Source organism: Cyrtonyx montezumae, unplaced genomic scaffold, assembly GCF_038088225.1.
Source record: "Cyrtonyx montezumae isolate F1298 unplaced genomic scaffold, pur_monq_1.0 scaffold_10, whole genome shotgun sequence".
In the NCBI taxonomy this organism is placed as follows: domain Eukaryota; kingdom Metazoa; phylum Chordata; class Aves; order Galliformes; family Odontophoridae; genus Cyrtonyx; species Cyrtonyx montezumae.
The window spans coordinates 48,962,798-48,987,644 of record NW_027071826.1 but is presented as its reverse complement, the minus strand read 5'-3'; the positions used below and the strand labels follow the sequence as shown (position 1 = coordinate 48,987,644).

General features: G+C 34.2%; 1 protein-coding gene across 1 annotated transcript in view; it reads left to right on the top strand.

Annotated features, from left to right (window-relative positions):
• SBF2 (SET binding factor 2) overlaps positions 1 to 24,847 on the top strand; it is a 235,948-nt gene that overhangs the window by 196,594 nt on the left and 14,507 nt on the right. Inside the window, exons 28-35 of the mRNA XM_065755333.1 lie at positions 3,031 to 3,168; positions 4,178 to 4,273; positions 6,636 to 6,707; positions 8,938 to 9,119; positions 11,629 to 11,805; positions 14,382 to 14,483; positions 15,686 to 15,871; positions 23,667 to 23,793. Of these exons, the coding sequence (XP_065611405.1) occupies positions 3,031 to 3,168; positions 4,178 to 4,273; positions 6,636 to 6,707; positions 8,938 to 9,119; positions 11,629 to 11,805; positions 14,382 to 14,483; positions 15,686 to 15,871; positions 23,667 to 23,793 (1,080 nt within the window). The remainder of the gene's footprint in view (positions 1 to 3,030; positions 3,169 to 4,177; positions 4,274 to 6,635; positions 6,708 to 8,937; positions 9,120 to 11,628; positions 11,806 to 14,381; positions 14,484 to 15,685; positions 15,872 to 23,666; positions 23,794 to 24,847) is intronic.

Sequence of the window (24,847 nt, the reverse complement as noted above, 5' to 3'; positions counted from 1 at the left end):
GTCTTATCAACTGGTTCCTTGTTGATTGTCTTAGGTAAAATATCTGGCCAGCCATCTTTAACCTGGTATAAATAGATTCAATTGCAATAATTTTGCAGAGATAGTTTGCAAATTATATAAAGATGAATACTTCTGTATTTCTGTCTGCAGGAGTGTATAAGAGTCTTCCAAAATAAGATCACAGACTCTTTTAATGCATTTCCTATGTGCAAATCTTGTTGCTTTTGCAGTTTTCTCTTTCTAATTTTACATAGTTTTTTTTTGTATTGCCATTGTCACTGTGTTATTTCTGGTAGTATGTTAGGAAACAGTTGGTTTGATGCTGTGTCTGATATGTCAGATATTAGTTTCCTCTTTCTTTAAAACATGTAGTGTTATGGAGACTCCTCAGGAAGTTACTTTGAAATAAAAAGAAAAAAAAAAGTAGGATACTTATTTTATTTTTAATGAAGTTAAAGCTTGGTGAAATAAATTATTAGAATTACTAACAGATGTCTGAAGATGGAATAGAGAATATACTGTTTTGTTTTGTTTTTTTAAAGTTCCTTTAAACATGGGGATTGGTTTCTGAATTTTACTTAACCTGTTTTGGGAATTAATTTGCAGAGTGCTGTAGTTCCTAGTATGACGTTCTACACCTGAATACCAAGTGTTGGTCTTCTGCCATGTAGGGAGATCACTTATGTTTGTTGTATGTAGAAACAGTGTTTAAGATAGCAGCTTTCTTGATACAAGCCAGATTTTGGACTACGGTAGGACCTGTTTTAAAATAAAGGTGGAGCAGCCTAAAAAAAGGCAGCTAGAGCACAGGATGGTAACAGCCAAAGGCAATTCTATTGCATTAGTAAGGAACGCTTTTCATTCTCTGTTTTCTGTCAGTTTCTTACTAGATCACCATCTCCATCTTTTGTTTAAAGCCATGCTCCATATATGACATAGCATTGAAAAGAACAACTATTGTACAGGAATGCCTGTTTACTTGTGCACGTGAGGGTTTTCTGCTTTAATCATCTGTGAGTGGATGATTGGCAGTGAGGTTGAAGGGCAAATTTTCCAATATAACCTGTCACATGAACATTACTGACCTGAATCTTAACTCACGTATCTGCCAAGTTCTGCAACAATTTTCTATAGCTCTAACTATCTGTCTTTGAGTCTCTTTATCAAAAGACACACGGTAGTCTTCACAAATAAAACTTTGCAAGTGAAATCATCCTTTGATTTAGACATTTCATTTCCTTTTATTTATTTGATTAAATTTCAGGATGTGCTTTCTTAAAATTAGAAGCAGAACTGTTTCTCCTCAGACTCTTTCCACTTTTTCAGACAGCAGCTGCATAATGTTTCCTATATGTGTTTTCTAATTAATTCCTAGTTGTACTACCAATTTCATACAAACAGAATCATTAAGGTTGAAAAAGACCTTCAAGAGCATCTAGTCCAAACACAATCTTCCAACTGACTTACACTGTTGAAAGATAGTATTTAGATGTTGATACATTTATATAGTATTTAAATCTATCTTGAAACTTCTGTTACCACTTCCAGCTTGTTACATAACAGTCTCCAGCATAGAATGTGATTGGAGCATTACTGGAGAAAACTGTTTGTAAGTCGCAGTTACTGTGGCTTACCAAAATGTACTCAGTTGGGTTCTCTGACTCTTCTTTTCTTCTCTTGTTCCAAACTCAGGCTTTTGTGATCAATGTACATTTTTCTCGTAGTATAGCCCAGGACCTGATGTTCATCTCTCTCCCTTCCATCTAGTCCTCGCACCTGGACACTAATGGTGTTTTTTCCATGTTAAGAACATTTCCTCTAATGTTAACCTGATTTCCTAATGCACATTTAAAACTCTTTTCATTATTGTTGTTTTTACATTGATTTTGTGTTTTGCTTTTTGTTTCTTACCTTCCTTGGGTATCTGTCTACCTTACACCACTTTCTCAAAACATCAAGCTTTCTTGTAATGTTTTTTTTTTCCCCTCACTCTGTTTTTTATTTCTGTGTCCTCTAGCTTTGCTTTCATCCAGTCTTTTGCAGTCACTTCTCTCTCCGAAACGGTCCTTCTCAGTGTTCCCAGTAATTCAGTCAATATCAGTGACAGCTGGAGAACATTTCAGCTTTTGAAATCTGTAGAGGAGTCATCTGAAACTCCATGCATGTCAAGGATTATTCAGAGATTTCCATAAAATGAATTACGATTCTTAAAACAGTGCAGCCCCTCTCTCACTACCTAAGCATCTGAGAAGACAGTTCCTGTTGTTACCTCCTGGTGAATGAGCAGGTAAACTGTCACTGAGGAACAGGAATTTTGCTTTTCGCAAGTGGAAGTTCCTTGATGTGTTATTCCTGTGTGCATGCGCTGTCTTCTTTTCTCTCTCTGTCCTCCGTTAAGGATGTTAGATCCAGGGACTGGTTGCCTGGAAGAGGTGAGGGTTGTGTCCGTTGATGTTCTAATGCAGCAGTAAAATGGCATAAACAGTGTTGTCTTTTGATATAAGTATACTTTGAATGGGTAGGCAACAAATCTCAAGGAACCTCCACTTGTAATTAAATAACCTACCTTTACTGATTATGATTTTAACTTATATTTGCAGAAAAACTGTTCTGGCTGTTCTCTACACTTCTTTATTTAAGGCGGACATTTGCTGAGCTGTATCACAGATGTACAAATGTTGCTTTTCATTCTGAGAGTGAAGAAAAAACTACATTATCTTCATTCGTATTTTACTGACCGCTGCTGAATGATGAATGTTTTAAATGATTACCACAGGGTAACTGGCTGTTCTAGAAGCGTAGCTTTGTGAAGTGGAATGCAGGAGAACATTGCTCGGTGCTCTACAGCCAGGTGATGAACATCTGGATATCCTTAGTTATCAGAGAAATGGTTTTTTGAACATATGACAATCAAACCATGAAATTTTCAATGAACTGTTTTATATAGTAAGCTTTGTCTTTTTCTATTATGTGTATTTGTAAATGTACTTGTATTTTAATGTGTTCCATTCTTCCTGTTACTCTGTTTAGCTCCTGCTTCTTTGGAATCTTCAAGCAGTATAGAACAGGAAAAATACCTTCAAGCCTTACTGAATGTGATTTCCGTCCACTGCAAAATGAATGGCAGTAATACTCTTACTGTTAGACCAACAATTGCTCTATCACCAGGTAAAATTGTTCTGTGTAGTGTTTTTATGTGTTTAAGTTGAAAAGAGAGAAGGGAATCTTCTTGGATTTGGCATTAGTTCAATTTGTCGAATATGAATTCTGTTGTTTCTTTTATTGCTACTCTTTCCAGGTAGTTTGTTTACTCTTCATTTTAGTGAATTCTCTGAATGTAAAGGGTGTTTTTAAGCTTTCCCAAAGTATTTTTCCATATTATTACTCTGACAGTAAGTGATTCCGAGCCTCAGTTCTTCAGAATACAAAGATGTGAGAATTTTCCAAATTAGTGGGTTTTTTTTGCATTATCGACTGAAACAATTACATTATATAGCATAAGACAAAGATACACTTTAATGTGCTATATAACAAACTAAACATCTTGACAACTCTTTACAATAAGAAACTGCCACCCTGAAGAGACTGTGGAATGCTACTCTATTTCATATAATTAGAAAATACGTTATTGTAGTGTTGGATTCTACATGAACAAATGTACCACAGAGACAGTGGGAGGCATATAAGCATTTTCACGTGTTACATATTTATAATGGTATTTTAATGCCAGTTCTGCATATGACTATACTTCTCTTTCAGATGTTATTTAGGTATTTTATTTCAATTATTATGTGATGGAACTTGATACGGTTTATGTGAAAGTATCCCCAGAGACTTAAAAATAATCCAACTTGTAATTGTCTGTCTTGCCTTATCCAATTGGTATAAATTCGCTTAATATACCCAAACAGTGGCTTTTCGTGTTAAATAACACCATTTCCACTGTTTTGGATGCTTTGCTTCATTAATTATAAAATGTTAATTGCTTAGTTGTACCTAACATCTTCATTCTGTTGCCATTGTATACATCTGTCTTAAAATGTATCAGAAGTACAAAATTGGCAAGAATTATCTGTATTAATGGTGAAAAAAAATATTTTCATCATTTATGTTAAGTGTAAGTCTGAGTAATGCTGTAGTGTTTTTAATCTTCTATTCTTTTTTTGGCTGACTTTAGGCACTGAAAGGAGGGCTTCAAGAATGTCTACTGTGTTTAAGCAGGTAGTGCCAGGACATTTGGATGTAAATCTATCCAATAGCTTTGCTCGAGGAGGTTAGTAAGACTAGCTCAAAGTCTAAGCGCCTTTGTTATTTGAAATAATAAGTGATAACAAAATGTTAGTGAAATAACAAGTAATTGAACTGCTTACAAATTTATTACACAATGAAACAACAAAACAGAAATTACAGATTAGCTTCAATCCATAATAAGTATCTAATTTCTGTTTTGGTCCTCCACTTATTGAAATATAGCTTATTTCATGATGGAAATAAGTGGAAAAATAAGCACTCAGGATTTATGTTTTTAAATATCTTGTGATTCATCCATATTTTTTATTTATTTGTTGCCTAAAAGCACATATTTTACATCATAATTGAATGGACTTCAGAATCTACAATTCTGTAATTTGTAGCAGCCTGGCATTTGTCTGAAGATTAGTTGACACTTCATCAAGTTACAGATAATCCAAACAATTTAAATTTAGGTAAAGGAGGGAGTTGTGTGACTGTGCCTTCTTTGAGGAGGTGTCATTTTTACAGGAAACTGCTGTGATTTCAAGCTGCTTTTCTAGACTGATGAAAAAGAACTTAAGTACCTAAATTAGTGTGGTGAATTCCCTAAGTACAATACATGTTTGTTAGAACTGAAGGCAGCTAAACGAGTATTTTTACATGTTAAAAAGTTTCTTTTCTTTCTCTGTGTTGCTACTGGATTACATGGATGTGAAAAAACAGAGATAGCAATCAGATAGGTAAAATGCCTGGGAAACAAAGAGGAGTTCAGTGTTGTCTGCAATTATTAGATGAACTGGTGACTGTGCACTGCTTGTCTCAGTAGTGAAATAGTGAAAATGTTGGGTAGGTGAAGGCAGATGTTTGGTTGTTTTCTGTTTCCTCATGTTGGGACAGAAGTGCCAAAAGCAAAGTGCCATAGAGGAGCTGTGAAGATGCCCTGGATAAAAAAAAAAAAAAAGAAAAAGAAAAGAAGAAGAAAGAAAGAAAGAAAAACTTGCTGGTTGACTGAAAGGATTACTGAAATTACTAACTTCTGGGATTAGAGGTCGTGGTAAATGTGGGCTACTCAGTGAAGGAAAAAAAGGAGTCTCAAATCAGATTATTAAGTCCAAGATGTGTTTTGTTGGACATTGTCTCTTGGCTACATTTCAGCAGTAATCAGGAAAAGGGCAGTAAAGTTACCTTGTATCTTGCTGGACTAATGCCACACCTGCTCTATATATCTGAAGAATGTAACTACAGACCCCTATCTACAGTCTGTTAACAGTTCAGCAGCAGTACTTTGCTGAAACATAAGTGCTTGACAAAGGACAGTGGGAACCCTAGTGAGGGTGAGAAGTTGACAAGAGAAATGGGAAAGGAAACATCTTCCTGTAAAGAAGCAAACATGAGGGTTTTTTTTTTTGTTTGTTTTGTTTTTTATAGGCTAGAAGAATTCTTTAAGAGGAAATGCTGAAGTACAAAATATATATTAAACCTAAAATTGTTGTTCTCATATAAGTGAATTCACATGGTCTATTATCACAAGAGTATTCACTGCTTTTGCAAGTTAATTACATTGCGTAGTGATGTTACATACAAACATTATTTGGGAAGTCTGAAGTGATTCCTCTTCATATTCCTCAGAATAACTCAAAAAGCAAGAATGTATACCTTTTTTATGTTACTTTATAAGAATAGTGTCACTAAAGAACAGCAATTGTTACCTGACACTGATGTGTAATAAATAAACTGAATATTAATAATATAAATATGTTTGTATGCTCTGATAAGACTCTCACTGAAAATGAGTATTTATGCAAGGGAGGATTTTTTTGTGTGATAGATTTTAGAAGCTATCTTAAGTTACATGGTCTTACACAGTCCTTTCAAAAATCTGTGTAGGTCTATAGAACAAAGATTGTTCCAATTTGCTTTTCAGGTCCATTAAGTTACCTAGTTATGATAGACTAAAACAGTTTTTAAAAAGTGCTCTGCAGTGTGGGATTTTTAATTAAGCTAATTCTCAGCTGGTGAGAAGCTTTCAATAAAGGACTCAGCTGAATGATGTAATCGTTAAGTGTCCTTTGTTATTGTTGATTATTAGAAAACCACCTGATGGGTGTGTTTTGTGTTTAAAACTATTGCAAATGTAATGAAAATTACTCCTTTTAGGTAAATGGATAATTCCTTCCCACTTTATATTGGTTTTCTGTCTTGATTGATGTTTTGTCTTGTGATGACTAAGATTTGTGTTGTCTAATATATGATGTACTATAAAGAAATCCAGTATGTACTAGATCTTTGGAAATTAATAAGTAACCCTTTTCTTTTCTCCTGCAATGTGTCTTGCTGCAATCTGCCTTGCTGCAATGTGCATTCCATTCCTCCTCCTTCTGTCTTTACTGTTTATCTGCCAGTGCTTGGGTACAGAGATAAATGTTTCACTCATTCCAATTCCAAATCAGCAACTAAGGGAAGAGTCCATCAAGGTACTGTATTCTGTGTCCTGAAAGCATGCTCTTATTTACTGTCTTCATAGCCACTTCTGTATTTTAGTATATGCTAAAGCAGTTCTGTCACAAAGCCTTAACGCTAAAAACATTACCGAACTTTGCGGGGTTTTCGGTTCACCAGGTTTTTAGGTGGTGGTTTTGTTATGTTATGGGTTTTTGGTTCCTTTTGGACATTGAGTGTATGATAAAATGACAGTTAATAGCCACGCACTTCCACCATATTATGCATTAGTAATACTGTGATCTCATGCAAAGGGATGCATACAATTTTTAAGTTCTTTCAAAGTAATATTTTTCTGTACCAGAACTTCAAGCAGCAAAAATGCATTTAGTATTCCTACTGCTTAAGTAGAACAATTAACGAGTATTGTTACTCAGTCAATGAACTTCCTTTTCAAAATTATTGGTAAAGTTCATGGCCAAGGAAAAATTGATTGTGCCATATTAAAAATGTATTGTACAGTGCGTGCCAAATAATGAAATCTAGATGTTGCTAGCAAAAAATAAGGTACTAGGCAAAGTAGTAAATATGTTCGTCTGCATGTATTTGCAACTAGTTTTGTTGTTTTTGTTGTGCTACAGACATCGGTAGAATGTTAGAAAATGTGACTGGTAAGATAGAGTGGTTTTCGTTCATAGTCTTGGGCGAGCAGTTGACTGTGTTGGGACTAACATTTTCTCGAACCAAATGAACAGGACCTTAATTCTTTTATTAAGTACTTGCTGTGAATTCTATTAGTGTGATAAACTCTTCATGCTATTGATTGCTTTAGTCCAGTGGAGCAAAACTTTGCAGTAAACGCAGTACTGTGTGGGGTGTTTGATAAGAATGGATGACCCTGAGATTGGAACTGTTTAGAAGCTATTGAAACTATTAGCCATTTCATAATTTCTAGCCAGCCATCCCTAGTTACTCCTATTCACTTGATCACATCTAAAATGGTAGAGTCAGACAGGCAGACAAACTGAACTGTATAGTATTACTGTATAGAATTATTCTTAAAATGGAGTACCTTTCACATATATTAGACTGGACATGCTAAAGTAGGCACAAAAAAGAATACCTACTAATTTCTTCTTCAAGGGCTAAGTAGCCCTTGTCAGTGTGGTTTATCTGAAGTTGAAATCATAAAACTTAAACATAATCAGATCAGAGTGTATCTGGATGTTGTAGGAATTCCCTCCTCTGGAAATAATAATGTAGCTGCATCAGCAACAGTATGCAAACTAAAATGTTGAGAGCCTGAGCTTGTTAGGTTAACATAATGCCATTCAAGTACAGCTGTGCAGCTTTCAGATGTAAGCCTGTGGTTCCATGTCCCACTGCCCTGTTCCTTATGTATACTCAAGGTCGTAATGTTGCTAGCCATGAGATATCTATACCATGCCCAGCTGCCAGAGTAATAGTGATCTTAGTGCAAGAATAAAACTGTGATCATCTAGGTAGGCATCCTTCTCTCTGCTTAGGCAACTGTACTGTAATCACATCTGCTAGAATATATTTGTGAATAATGTGATTAAAAGAGCTACTTCCTTAGATTCATTTCCATTTTAAATTAACCACAAGACATGGAAAACTGAAAATGAAAAAATCATGGCATTCTACATTTTAATCACTCTAGTTGAAGAGCAAATATGGAATGCTTTATCCTGAAGTTTGTAATATTTGATCATTGTATGTTTGTTTTTCATTTTTATAGGTTACCGAGCTTGTTATTAAATTGTGTAGGATGAAGGAAATGTGTTCTAGGAAAATGGGTACTTTAAGTGATAGTATTTTCATTTTTGAGAGATGTGATTATATAGTATTCTTACTGGTTAGACATCTGAAATATTGTTCTTTTGACAAGAAGATGGGAGAATTTGTTGTCTGTACTTCTGAAAAGAGCAGCACCCAGCAATTTCATTTTCATGTCATTAAATTGATGATAATTTCTAGCTAACTGTGATTTGTGTTATCACTTACCATTTTCTCTGCAGTAGAGAGCACTGTTTGATTAGAATCTGAGATTGAATGACAGTAGGATGATTTTGGCAATATTTGGTGTGATTTCTTTTGAGTGCATGTTGTTCATTGTATCCTATGAGGAATATGAGTCACATATGTAAACACTGTACTTTCTAAATTTTTTTCCATGTGCCTTAATAATTAGCATCTCCATTGCCTTACAGAAAGAGGTTTTAAAATGTTTTTGTCTTAATGAAGGTGTATGGGCCAGTCTTCGTTCAAGCAACCGATTTATCAACGCTCAGACTCCATTTGTTGATGTTGGTGCAAGACTTGCAGGGAAAGATAATACCACTTCCTACAGTAGCACTTTTTTGCAAAGTCAGCTTCTGAGACGTCAAGCAGCCCTCTATATATTTGGAGAAAAATCTCAGTTACGGGTAATGGCAGTTTTATTTTTGTATTTACATAGTTTTCATTTGGCTTGAATTTAATAACCACAACATTTTTTTTTTTTTTTTTAACAAACAAGAATGATATTCTGGATAGGGTAGATTGATAACACTCCTCAAGGTGCAAACTCTTATGAGTATTTTAGTTTGCATTCACTATACGGACACGCTCTTTTTAGTTCTATTTTGCTATGGCCTATATTGCTACACAAAGAGTAACTGTTAGTGCAGTATAGCATGGTAGGGGTTAGAAATCAGGCTTTGCAGTTATATAATGCAACAACGTTAATGTAAATAAAAATCTAGTATAAATAAAAATTAGTATATATCTATATATATTATATATATAAAGAGAAAAAAAAAGATGTGTAGCACAATGAGAGGAATGGAATAGCTTTCCTACAAGATTTTTAGTCTGGAAAAGACATTACTAGGAAGGAACTATTTTGCAAGGCAACAAAACGTCCAGCAACACTTTCCTATTTGAAGGTATCCATATCTTCACTATTTCAACAACATTGGCTTAGCAGGGAGAAAAGGCAGTAGAGTTTGACTCTAGTAAGTAGTCAAACTTAAGTATCCTGGCAGCTACCCTTTTCAGAGGCTCTTCAGAGCTGTTGCAGGGGAGTTAGTGTAGTTGGCTGTATGATCTTGCTTTCAGAGCCACTGTTAAATGCACCTAAATACATACTATGATTCAGCTAACCATCTCATTTTCCACTGAGTCATGTCACAGTGGTGTCTAGTTCGGGAAACAAAACCCAGACTTGTAGTTTTCTTTTTCCTGACACGTTAGAATATATTATGAAGCAAACGGAATGTTATTAATGAGGAAAAGCAGTTAGTCAGGAAAGCATGTTGCTGTGGGTAGTGCTTAAATTCACGTGAAACCAAACTGCTGCGAGTAAGACTAACTCACAAATCTGCCTTTCTGGATTTGCTTACATGATGAGGTTTGCAGTGTCTATGAATTTGTATACCGTTTTTGGAATTTTGGATAAATTTTAATATTTTGGATGTAGTTGTTTAAGGAACAAGAAGCAGGTGCCCTATATATGAAGTCTTCACATCTTTTCAGAAAATATTTACCAATCTTTTTATTTTTATCTCTACATTCAGAAATCGAAAAAAAAAAACCTATTTCCAAGTACAAACATACATAGCTTGTAATACATTTTATGAAATATATAGCATACAGTAGTAGTTATTGGTAGGTAAATGCATCATTATCCCGTTCTTTCTAAATTTACATTGTTTCTAGAGATGGAAGAACCGTGCTGTATCAGAACAACAAATCAAAATTCTAAAATTTTCTGCAGACTTTCTAATTTTCTTTTGTACTGTGAAATGTTTTTGTATCTTATTTTACTCTAAACTATATTTCATATGTATAACATATAGTTTTGTATCCCTTCTAATTCATCTGCTAAAATTGATTTGTAATTTTTTTTCCTTTTTCTCTTCCATTAGACATGAAAGTACATGAAATGGTCCTTTTTTATTACCTATTTCATTCATATTTTATTTGAAATTCTGTGACTTTATAATATAATCAGTATAACAGTAATTTACAGATATATCCTATTAAGTCTATAAATGAAGTATTCTAATTCAATATGATATAGTGTAATAATATAAGAGAGAAAACAGAAATTTCCAGAGTAAGCATAGTTCCCCATTATTAGAATAAACTGTTCTTTCAAATACTAAGAAAGCAATTTATTTTCCCACAAAAGTTTTCTGTTTTATTGGGCGTTTATGTTGGTTTTCCAAGAAAGTGTTCTTTCTGAATATTTCAGTCAGTTCTATTTAATGTCCATTTTTCATCATAGTACAATATCCTTTTTTAACAGTAAGCCTCAGAAGGCTCTGTCAAAGCAGAGTTTCCATGGAGTGAAGTGAAACGTGAGGAATTCAGCTAGGAAAACCACACATAAATTGTGGAAAGTGTATCAGGTATTCCCTGAACGCTCTTCTGAGTTGAAATAAGTGCTTTAGGTCAGCAACTGCCTCAATTTGCAATGACTGCTTAGATGAGTCATGTTATTTGCAGTTTTAAGGTTCGTTTTTGGTTTTGAAGTTACATTTTCTTCTGCGTTACTGAGCTACTAGAATTTGTGCTGCACTGATGGTATGTTATCCAGACAGTTATTTTTTTATTCATATTTATTGATTGTTAATCTGCTTCATAAGTCCTTAAGGATGCACATTATCTTGTGTGTTAAGAACTCAACAGATTTGGGAAACTCAACATTATTGTTGTTTTTAGTATTATTAAAAGTCTAATTGTCATCAATGCAGTTTTGTTACAAGTAGAAGATGGGCAATTTTTTTTACAGAAGTTGTGTGGATTATTATACTGGGCAGATGTTTAAACAGAATTTGAATTAGGAATTGAAGTATTTAACAATGAAGCTGGCAGGACTTGGAGATTTGAGGATACTTTCACTGACAAGTATCCTTTTGAATTGCATCTGCTGTTGTCCTTCTCACGCAGGGCTTCAAACTTGATTTTGCTTTGAATTGTGAATTTGTTCCTGTTGAATTCAGTGATATCCGACAGACAAAGGCAAGCTTTAAGAAGCTGTTGAGAGCTTGTGTTCCCAGCACTATTCCTACAGACTCTGAGGCAACATTCCTTAAAGCTCTTGGGGAGTCAGAGTGGTTCCCACAGGTAATTTATATGACAGGTACTTCTAATAATCTATATGCAGTACTGCTTACACCCAATAAATTTAAGACTATTCTGACAGAGAACTATTGTATTTTCACCAGCTGTTCTTTGCTCTTTGTAATTATTTTGCATGCTATCAATTCTGTTATTACATAGGTGTTATTATTTTAATACTACCATAACATTTACAGATGTGGGAGGTAATTTTTATAACATTGTTTACATAGACTCTGTCTTTATGTAACATGTACCCATATAGACATGGCCATTTTTATTGTATGCATCAGTTTGTGGTCTTGGTTTTAACAGTTCTTTTTCTTACTCTATTTATTACAAAAATAGAAAAAAAAATAGGAGAATAAATGAGCCTTTGATTTTAAAGCTCTTATTCTACCCTTTATATATGTTCCTACCCCGAATTTCCACCTGCTCTGCTGCATGAATGCTCCTCAACTGTAAATAATTCTAGAAAACAGAATAGACGGAGTACATGCAGGTAATTTAGTGATTTCAATAATTATGCATCGTAACATGTGCTTTTGGCTGGAATATGCTACAGTGCAAGGAATGGCTTAACACTTTGCATCAAAGGTGTGATCTTTCCCTGCAGAACATAGGAGCTGGTCATTGAAATGTCTGACCACTGTTTTGTCAATGAAGGGGAAAAGTCTGCAGATGTTAGGGGCTTGATGGCCTCAGCATGTGAACATTTCCAGTCAAAGAGCAAGTTAATAGGTGTAGATAAGAGAAATGTTTCATTATGATGAAATGAATATATCTCTATAGCAGCACAGAGATTAAGGAGAAGTTATCACACTGGAGTTACTGTCAAGTATATTTGAGAGGAAAAGTAGCAGCTTAACTCTTTGCTCCTGACTACATCCTAGTATCGTATACTAGCTCTGATTCATTACCATGACGTTTCTATGGTACAAATTCCAACGTAGGTGACTTATGCAATAAACTTGATTTATGACTGATTTTTCACATTTTCTGCTAATCCTGTGAAAAGATGTACACCTGTCATCTGGAAACTTGTTTTTACTGTATTAAACTTTCTAGGTAACGGAAGTTGTACCATGTTGGTTTTAACACTGTATGTGGGCAAAATAGTTCTTTATGAGGATTTGAATATAGGAGAAATTCAAAGTATCTTCTGAATACTAATACTAAAAACTGTATTTTTCCATTTCTTTATATTGAATCTATGTTACCCAATTGCATATCAGCTTCTTTCCTTAAGGACAGCAAAAAACAGTCCTTCTAGTCTAGTGCCTAAACAAGCATAGAGCAGTAAATGAACTGTTTGATTTTAAGTACATTACTCTTTTCAGTCTCTTCCCATTAAAAATTTCAAGAAAGTTGTTCACTCAGTAATGACTGTGTGAATGTTCAGAGTAGTTAAGTGTTTTCTGTTAGAGTTTTCATGGTAATATTCATGGGATTCGGTTGTTTGGTTGTTCTTTCTTTTTTAAAGGTAAAAATCCATCCTATTTCTAGGGTTTCTTGGCTGTTGTTTGGTTGATATTTTCTTATTTTCTCCAATTTAATACTGACCTCCGTGAGTTTGTTTCTTGTGAAATTACTTTTTCTCCATGCATAAGTGGTCTTAGATGTCTCTTGCCATTTTAGCTTTCTCCCTTTCTTCAGGCTTTTGTATTTCTGATATTGCTATTGGATTGTATTCAGTGTTCTGGCAAGAGCAGTTTCATTCTACTATTGAAAAAGAGGCAAAAAAACTACTGCTTGCATATGTTACATTACTTACTAAGAACACTCTCAAAGCATGAAAGATATGGTAGAAACTCTGTAGGTTTTCACTTTAATTGTAATGATGTGAACTCTTCTCTCTAAGGTAAAAATGTTCAAATTCACTGAATTATTTCAGTTTGCTTATAACCAATATCTTAGGGTAAATCTCATTGAAGTATATAACCTTTCCTAAATAAACCACTAATTAGTCTACTCAGGGCATTCTAATATCACTATGTAACAGTTATTAGATTGCAAATAATGAACTTATCTTCTTTTCACATTTTATCCTGTTTTATCCTGTTTGCCCAGTGTGTGAGGAAAAGATCGAATCTATCTAAAACTGTTTGCAGATAATACAATGTTCTTTCTTTTTTAATATTCAGTTAATTAATTTCTAGCTTTCATGAGATTGAACATTAGAAATATTTTCTTCTAAGTATCTTACATTGGTTCTCCCATCCAAGTACTGAGTGACTTTATGCAACCTTAACTTTTCACGCAAAAAGATACCGTGTTAATCCCTGGGTGGAATTTCTGTGCCATAAATCTATCAACTGAGTTGTTGCCATGCTCCTTTTTATGACAACTGTTTTATTGCAGGGCCCATTAGTTTTAATAGTTTAAGTTCCTGTCTCAAGTATTTGCATGGTTTGCTGTAGTTCTGAGATTGTTTTTTATTTTTCTGATTTGTTTTATCAATAATTTATGTACACTGTATATGTAGATTTCATAATACAGTTTTCATAATAAATACAATGGGATTGCATTTATTGTTAATACCTAGACATTTCTCTTATTCTTCAATTTGTAATATTCTCTAGCTTCACAGGATAATGCAGTTGGGTGTGATCATCTCAGAGCTCCTGGAAAATGGTTCTTCTGTTATGGTCAGTTTGGAAGATGGTTGGGATATTACTGCACAAGTAAGCTGCTATTAAAACCTTGAAATAATTAAATAGTAAGAAAAACGCTGGGCACGACTTATTTACATGTATGGCTGTTCATTTGATATAAGATTAATAAAACTGTTGTGGCAGTAGAGGAGAGACTGGAATACATGAATTCTTGTGTTTGCACTTTACTCCACGAAAGAATTCATTAAAATGTTTCAGTGGTCCCGATGGACTTAGAATTCTTTGGCTTATATACGAGATCTGAGTATCTGTACCTGATTTAATGTAAGAATGTAATCTGAAAGTTTTCACTACAGATTATTTATCTTTTTAAACACAGTACAGTTTAACACAGAAAGGAAGGAGAGAAATTCCTTCTTTGCTATTTGCTTTCCAGAAATGGAGCACATGCTGAGATAAATTTGTGCCAAAGTAACAGTAACACCCCTGTTGCAAGAACAGATTACTGGAACAGATCAATTTGTGAAGCACACTATAAATTATAAAATTGATGACCCAGTGCCTCACTTAACAGATACTCTGTGTTCATGTAATTGCTTCATAATCCAGAAGATAAACACAGATATCAATAATTCTAGTAAATAAAAACATCGTGTACAGCCAGCCTGCTGGTCTCAGGTAAACAAAATCATGAGAGAATGTAGTTCTGTTGAAATTGTTGTCAAACAGTGAATAATAGAGAAAGGCACATACCTAGCTGGAGGTGGGAGATGTCTGTGCTGCATTTAGAATGTCCAGAGATGCTGTCTAAGAGAACAGGCTGATATTGTCTTGTGAGGACCAGCGCATGGCAACACTGTAGAAGCTGTAGAGTCACACTCAGAACCAATTAATCAATGGTTTCTTTGCTGAGGCAGCCAGTACTATTTTGTAAATAGTAATGTATGAATTATTATTTTATATTTTTTATTTTAGTAATAAAAGCTTTTTATTTAAGACGTAATTTAAAATTGTTAAGCATTATGACTTCCAAATTCTGTGACTTTTACAATTATCATTAATACCCGATTTAGTTTAAGTTCTTTCATGTGTGATCTGTTTTATAGAAATATGTAACCTACCTGGTGAAGTACTTGTAGTTGAATTTCTATGAAAGCTTTCATTCCTTTGAACATACAAGCAGATTGTGGAATATTTATGTAAGTTTTATAAAGGTGTTTCATTTTAACTTCTGTTGTTCTTAATACAATATATCCTGTTTTATGATCTAGGTAGTATCTCTGGTACAATTACTCAGCGATCCCTTCTATAGAACACTTGAAGGCTTCCGAATGTTGGTGGAGAAAGAATGGCTCTCTTTTGGTCATAAATTCAGTCAGCGAAGTAATTTGACTCTAAATTGTCAGGGTAGTGGATTTGCACCTATTTTCTTACAGTTCTTAGACTGCGTGCATCAGGTAAGTCTGTATATTTCTATATATAGATGCTGCTATTTCATAAGTTATAGATTATGCTTTGAGACAAGATTAGTAACCTTCTTCTCTAAGTTTTATTAAAGTGACTGGGCTTCACATGAAAAAGAGCTGGAAAATGAGTATCCGTACAAAACATCCTCTAAGAGGATGGTTGGTCTCAATGGGTATTTTAATGTGATTTATTCAGAGATTTCAATTTCAAGCTTTTTAAGCTTAAGAATGGCTTCTGGCAGTCTGGAATACTTCAAATGAGAAAAAGGGATCAAAGATTGTTCGTACAGTGGGTAGACAGCTTTTAACTCCATATGCTTGAAGACACCTTGTGCTCTTCCAGTTCAGGAGACAGCAGTGCATATAGTTCCCCTGCAGTGGTCTGTCTTAAACTCTTAAATAGAGGATTTATTGATAGAAATTCTGGGGTGGGTTTTTTTTGTTGGTTTGGTTTGGTTTGGTTTGGTTTTTTGTTTTTTACTATTCAGCATTCCATATTGCTAGTTGCAGCAAAAATTCAGTGAAAGGATGTTTATGCACTCTTTCTCCTGCTACATTGTGGTGAATAATCTGTATTACGGAAGATAATTCAACCTTTATTCCGTATTTTCATTAGACTTTGATACTGTAACATGTTTAATAAAATAATCAACTCCATCTAAAAATTGGATTGGCTTTTGTGAACTCCACTTCAGCTCCATTCCCCATGCTCATTTGTAGACTATTACAGACTACTATAGGGACCAAACTCTGCCTGTAGCAATAAATGATGAATTCTCATGGTAGGATTATTAATAGATAATTGCTGATCATTGTCAGAATGAATTAGCTTTTGAGTGATTTATCATTGGGCCTCAGCCTAGTACTAAAAGGAGGGCTTCTTATGGGAGCAGTCAACAAGAATAACTGCTGGAAGTTTTATCAACAGCCTAACCCACATTGTACTCTTAGTATAATCTAGAAGGACAAAGTGACCATTACTACATAATAATAACAGGGCACTTTTTCTACTGCCAGTTGATTTGTCCAAGGTACTTGATCTGCTTCCAGGATCACTGCAACAGTGGTATTATAGTCCATAACTCCTCCTGTTGATTTTTCAGTTCATGGTCTTATATACAAATAACAGTGGTGGAGTTTTGGAAGCATTTTGGATGCAAGACAGGATCTTTTTCCAGGAATTTAATTGTGGATTTGATCAAGTATGTATTATTAGTCAGAAATTCTACTCTTAGTAGCAAATTACCAGATATACAGGATGGTTTTTAATGGAAAACAAGTGGTAGTAAAGAAATAATCTTTTGTAGTTCTCAGAATTATGCTTTTCTTGTGCTGATAAAATTCTCTGCTCAAGAGTTCATATCTAAGTAATGCAATTTTTCACTTCTGTAGTTGAAAAAATTAACAGATTTTGAGGGGTTCAATAGCAGTACCCAAAAAAAAAGAAAGAACACAAACTCTAGAAAGCTTGGAAATAATCACCTAAGATATTCCTAGTTTTATATATTCCACATGAGCACAATAACATGAACACCATCATGGCACAGCAGAAATTCAGTTAAGCATTTCACACTCATTTCTATAAATCTGTCTCTTCTTCATCTTAAAATGGTAAATACAATGCTTTGCTGATTCTCCACCTATGCAGACATGAGAGGACCTTGTATAGCTCCTCTTGGAGTTGTCTTTCTTTTTCCACTTTTCATCTTTCTTGCTGAAAAATGTTGGCTTCTGGGTATTACTAAGCTGCATGTAAATCTGTGGATGACTGCACCTCATAGAAGAAGACTGTTAAATCACCATAGAATAGACCTTGAAAGAGAAGTCAGCAAGTAAGCTTAGTTGGTGTCCAATTCAAAGCCCACTAATTAAAAAAAAACAAGCTAAGTCTTAAAAAAAAAATAGAAATCTTAAGGTATGGTGGAATGGTTATGAATGAGTTTATAAAGCAAATGGGCGAGGACTTACTGATGAACATGCAGTAGAAAAGGTTATTTTTTATGTACTGCAACATTAAACATTATTTCCTATCCACTATTGCTGTCTTCAAAATGAATAAATCATATCCTTGGAATTTGGGTCTGTTCTAGCATTAGAAAACCTTACAGATATTTGTCACATCTCCTTTCTTATCAGTCTGTTTCCCAGTAGCTGTGGTCCTCAGGTTCATTTTTGTTCAAAATGGGGAGATTAAAAAATGCAGTATTGATGTTCATTATTCATACAAGTTAATCCACCTTCAGTTGTGACAAAAACTATCCTTTAGAGTAACTTTAAGTTAGTTCTCATTTTTTTGAAGAAGGAAAAAAACAACAGGATATTCTTAGTTGCAGTGGCTGCAATAGGACAGAATAGATGTCTTGTTGTAGCTATTGAAATCCTGAGACCCACCTGCTGGGTGGTTCATTCAGTTCTTTGCAAATCACTTGTCTGGGGCTGTATTCTCACTGTTATTGGGTGACTTCTGTTTTTACTGAGCTGACTGAATTCCTCTGTCTATTATTAGAATGGAGTGAATTATCATTTCATTTGAAACAGTAGTATGACTGAGTCCTCAAGCTTTTCCCCTTACCATTTTGATAATTTTTGGAAAATGTGATTCTTAGAATTTACCTAGAAGTTCTGCTTCAGGTGTGTGCTCACTGCTCAACTGTTCTTAAAACGATCTAAACCAATGATTCATCATTTAAATTAAAACTATATAATAATCAACGTAACTATATCAGAAGTAAAATAAAATAATAACTAAAAGAGAAGTGTACTGTAGCTATAGGAACTTCAGCACCAACTGCTTCAGTTCATTTGTCTACTTCAGTGAACTATTTGCTAGTGCAGACATAGTCTGCACCATTTTAAACATTCTTTTTTTAACCGTGGAGATGCTTTTCTTCATTCTTACTGTTAATATAGCTTAGGAAGTTGACATAAATAACAAGAAAATTATCCCTACATGCTTGTAGAGTAGATTTTTTCTCAAGTCCAGAGGTCACACAAACTTTGGAAACAAATGGATTACACAGAACAAAGATGAAAGTTAGCATTTAAGATTTTTTTTATTGTCATAAGAATAGGACATTCCATGTTTTCTTCAAGGCAAAATTCTTGTTAGCTCTAAAACAATCAGAAGTCCTGTAAGTATAGAATAATGGATTGTAATTTTCCTGACTTTAGAATTTACAGTGAAATGTAAAGTAAGATAAATCCCTGCTCTTAACAACTGATAGGTATGATGCTATCTCAAGCTGCAAGATGGATGAAATAGTTGTACTATGTACATGAACCTCTTAGGGAAATTTGGCCCCTGTCACGAGAACTTCCAACAAAATGTTTGTGAATCACTTTTTTGGGGGGGCAAGATGGGTGCAGAGCAATTTCATATTTTCCATTGTACTCTAAAAGTGATTTTTTTTTTCTAAGGCTAGTCTTGAAATTAAAAATATATAAAGTCCTTTTAGAAAAAGTTTACACCATCCAGTGTTGTTTCCACTTTGATTTGGTTCTCCTACATGATAGAGGAACATTGGCCACAGTAACTTGTCTCAGATAGCAGCTTTTCTAGTATCTCAATCATCTTTAAGAGGCAATATAAATTACACATGTTATTAGCAGATGCGTTTTCTGTTATGATCAGTATTTTCTGCATTTTGGTATTAAGCTTTGTCCACATGCCCTGTCTGCACCTATGGCTTGAGAAAAGTTACTTCATACAGGCCATCTGGAGCTGTTAATCACTTCCTTGCTGGTGGAGTTACTACACTTCCAGTTTGTTACCTAAGGGGTTCATGTGGATCTACATACCTTTTCTACCAAAATGGTAGAAAAGGAATTGGTAGGAGTAACTGTAAATATCTTAATTTGATGGATGTTGGTTCAGAAGCAATTCAGCCCATCAGTCTGAAGGGGTTGGTATCTTCTTATGAGGAATGATGGGGCTGTGTAGGGCTTATAGCCTTTTCAGTTAGTGCATCTTTATCCAAGAAGGGACGTAGGAACACAACTTTACTTGTGCAACAGTGCATTATATACGTTAGCTGCACCAAAAGTGAAACCTCCAGTTTATTTCCATGGAAAGTGCAGCAGATACAAAAAGCACAATAACACTGACGGAGCAAATTCTCAGCTATAAAACTATTTTTCAACATAGTCACCACTATTAGCCTACTCACATGGATGAGCTGATTGAGATGCTCTTCGTTTCAGCTCCTCATGGCCATCCAGAATATGGCTTGTCTTTCATGTCTTGTTTACCAGTGCTGAAACACATCACCCACCACCTCACTGTGCATACATCCACTTTTTGTTCTCTGTAAATGTTTCAGCATGCATTGATGAATGTCATTGTCAGTGTTTTTCACATGAAGGAATTCAATTCCCCACCTTTGCTTCCAATGCATTTCTTTGTCAGGTGTCATTTTGTCACTGTCCCACTGTCACAAAGTGTGAGAGAATATTGGCAGGAAAGTTAGAACTCTACTGTCACATTACCAACATTTTTTTCTGATGTTGTGGGCCAACATAATAAAATAGGAGGCATTACTTACAGAGCAGCCCTTGTAGTCTTGACATACTAGGTAATAAAAAAGACTGTAGAGCCAGTATGTATTAAAGCCAGTATGTATCATTAGTTAAACAAACAATACAGAGAAAACAAATGAAGCAGTGATTCCTAAATTAGAACTGCATCATCTTTTAAGAAGTCATTGTTTATGCCAATATTCTCCAGGTGTCAGCTGAATTATTAATGCAAAACCATTATTTCACAATAGCAGCATTTGGCAGATACTGCTTCTGGAAGACTGAGTTTGAAAGTGATGTCAGTGCAGGAAGCTTTTCTTATTTTTCCTCTGTGTCTATTTGACAATTTATTAAATGTAATTAAAAATGAATGGTTTTTTTTAGAACTGACTTAAATAAGACTAGTAAGGAGTTTTATTACAGCACCCTGTGTAAGAGGAGGTGAGTGTGCTACTCCAGAAGCAGTTGTACTCAATTATTCCAGTGTCTTCAGGAAGAAGGCTTGGTGATGACTTGCCCTAAGGGTGTTGGAATAAATTAAGTAAATATTGACAGATGATGGAGAGACAAAAACAAAATGTACTGAAAAAGTAAGAAAGGCTAAAAGAAGTGTAAAATTCCTAAAACATTTAGGATAATTACTAAGTTAAGAGAATTACTAAGTTAAGAGAATTACTAAGTTAAGAGAATTACTAAGTTAAGAGAATTACTAAGTTAAGAGAATTACTAAGCTAAGAGAATTACTAAGCTAAGAGAATTACTAAGTTAAGAGAATTACTAAGTTAAGAGAACACTATGATTTAAAACAGGAATTCTGAAATACTGACTTTCTTTAAGAAGTCAGTATTACTTTGGTTTTAAATGCCCATGTATTATGGAAATTAAGAATTTTAATTAGCAGTTGTAATTCTTAAAAACACTGGTCTGTGTAGTCTTATTTTAAAAGCCTTGTGTAAGTGGTAAGTTGAAACTGTAAAATACAAACAGTGCTTTTAAATTACAAGCAGGTTTTCAGTATGTCTCTTAAGTCGATGAATTAACTAGTCAGGCTGAGTTTTTAAGCTTTTTTTTCCTTTGGTCTAAGTGTTTACATTGCTTACAGTAATTAATTTCTATTTCATGTTTCTTTTTAATTGCTTAAGTTAATCCAGGTTGTTTGTTTTTTTTTTCTCTGTCACATTTTCATTGTATTATTTGTAATTTTGGACATGTATTTTATAAGAACTTTTTCCCATGAGAGCTCAACCATATTTTGAATTATCACATACTTATAATGATATCTTTCCCATCTCCAAGTGCACTGAAATTAGCCACAGAGAGTAAAAAACAGGTGGAAATACTGAGTTGTTTACATTAATCAAATAAACACCTTAGATGATAGTTATTTTTACTTCTAAATGTAAATTTTATTATTGTAACTTCTAATTACTCAAAGTTTCAGAAATCTCAGAAGTTGGATCACTTAGTATACCTAAACAGGACTTCCATACCTGCTACTTGTTCTAACTCTTGAAATTTACTAAAATAATTTCTGGACTACAAGTAGAAATTAGGACCATGTCAGATAATAGTTCATCAAAATTATTAGTTTATTTTAAAAACCTTCCTTTCTTACAATATGTCAAATAATACTTTTCCGAACACAAGGTACTAACTATGGTACACTAAACTATTTGTATATACATGTATACATATTGGATCACACACAGACCATTTTGGCATCTCAACTCCTAAGTACATTAAATCATTTTTAAACAGAATTAGGGTGCACTGGTTATATTTAAATCTATTGTATGCCAGAAAAAGAGAGAGATCTTATCGTATCTTATAATTTTAAATACCTCACCATAAGCTGATATTGACATATAAAAAGAAATCCTCTGATTGCACTGCTGTGCATGCACTTATAGGGTTTTTTAAGGGATTTCCCTGTGCAGTAGCTACATGCATATTTAGTTGTGGGCTTGGTTGTTGTGTTGTTTCTTTTATTTGTTGGCTTTTTTTCAAATAGCACATGTGAGAATTTAAACATCAAGTTATTTCAAATAGTCTAGCTCTACTTTCCTCTCATGAAGATAAAATATAGCTGTGAGTTTTATTTGGGCATTGTATGGGAACTGTTGAATCACAGCCTGAACCACTGGTGGATCACCTGAGGTGAACACTGACAGCTTCAGGAGCACAGGTGAAGGCAATGCTCTGTGTGACCGGAAGGGGTGGAGTCTGGCTCCACCTCTCCCAGACCCCATTTAAGGGCTGACCACCACTGGGGAAGAATCTCTTGTTGGAGATCCCTTCTGTGTGGAGTTCTGGGTGAGCCCTTCCTTATTTATTGGGTATCTTTGTACCATCTGGATAATCTCTCCAAAAATCTACTGTCCATTTTAGTTATATTGTGTGGGTACTATTCATTCAGGGTATTCACCATACAGGCATCAAGTATGTATTTAATTAATAATTGATGAAACAAATTTGGCCATGAATATTAAAGTAAATGCCTAAATCTATAAACCAAACTCCTTCTGATGATGTTAATCATTAAGAAATTGTAAATGCCAGATGTCCTATGTTGCTGTACTCTGATAATCTTGTATTGTTTTCTTAAACATCTAGTCCTAACTCTTGTTGGAGACATTCACTGAATTAGATCCCAGGCCTAGCTGAGGATAACACATGAAGATATTAATTTGTTATGTTTTAAACCATATGAATGGTAAAGCACCTCAATATGTTGCCATTTTTCCACGCTTTAACATTTTGATTTGTATTTTGAGAAGAAATATGTAAGTATAGACTAGTGACTACTTCAGAATTGAGCTGTTCAAGCAATAATGGATAGAATATCATTTTCCAGCATTATTTATGTATATATCTTGAGTAATGCCTAGACATCTACTACAAAACCTGCCAATTGAAGTTTGAACTGCATCTATGGAAGTTTTACATCTACGAGTAAGATTTTTGCATATGAGTTTGCATGTCATTTTATGAGTTAACGTAAAAGGACATCCAGTTTGATTACTTTGAAGAGTCCTTTGTCTTGTGCAGAGTACAATATTTGCTTATCAAAGTACACACTATCTGATGTGAAAAAATCTACATCATAGGTAATACATGAAATTAAAGGACTTGAATCTTTTAAGATGAATTGTTGAGGAATTTTTGCGTACAGCAAAGTTTCTTATGAATGTGTTTGTTATTAGGTTTCAGAAGAGAATAATTTTGCTGTCTTATTGCCTCAAAATCCTCTTTTTTTTCTGTTTATTTTTAGATTCATAACCAATATCCAACAGAGTTTGAGTTCAATCAGTATTATCTGAAGTTTCTAGCTTTCCATCACATATCAAATAGATTTAAAACATTTCTTCTGGATTCAGACTATGAAAGACTTGAACATGGTATGTGTTAATTTTTTTTATAGCATTTTTCTTCTGGTTTTGTCCCTGATTTTCTGTTCCATATTTGATCTACAATATTTGCCTTGTTTGAGATGATCTAGTAGTTGCATGCTAACACTCCAGACAGTTTCAGTTCAGGAATATGAAACAAAATGTAGGTGACAAACATGCTGAATTTTCTGAATTAATGCTTCTTGAGACATACCATTCATGGGACTAAGAGGAAGTAAAAAATAATAACAATAATAATGTCATGCCTCAGCTTTTGTTTTGCTTTTTTTTTTTGCTTTTTTTTTTTCCAAGCAATTTATCTACTTGCTTCAGTTTCCCCTATAAAGTACTTGTTTTAACAGAAACAAAGTCCTTAAGAATCCTTAGATAGCCCAGGACATTTCAGGAAACTTCCATCTACTCTCTCCTTTCTATTGAACTCTCTATATTATTTGTCTTATAATTTTTTACTCCCTACATCTGTCATATGCAGAAGCTCATTGTTCCCTACCAAGACCCTATCTGCTCTCACAGCCCTCTTAATAAAACTTTACAGCCATAGCTGAGGCTGTTCTTGGAGCTTGTTCTTCAAGCAAAATACTTATATGTTCTGAATTTCACTGTTTCACTGGGTATTTCTCCTGGCATATGGTCAGTTTTAATGCTTTTCTTTAAAACAGTAGTAACTGTGGAACATATTGAACTTCAGCTATTTTATTTCAACAAGAAAATATTATTTGTATTATTTACCTTGCTTTGAACAAAAGATTAGAGTCAATTTCTTTTTTCCTTCTAGCGTGTATTTTTATATAGTTCTACAGCATGGTTTTTTTAACCATGTTTGTTTATTTAGTGTGGTTATACTTTCAAATGTTGTCTAACGCAGTATGAAGTCCTGTTTCTGATAGCTTTCAGCTTAACCACGTCCTTCCAAAGTCATTTCAGATAGCTTAAGTCTGTAACTAACTTAACTTATGCTAGTCTGACTTTTTTTTCCTGAATTGTGTTAGCAAATATCTGCAGGTGCATCTGGATGAGTGGATTGGAGGGCCGGGTAACCTCT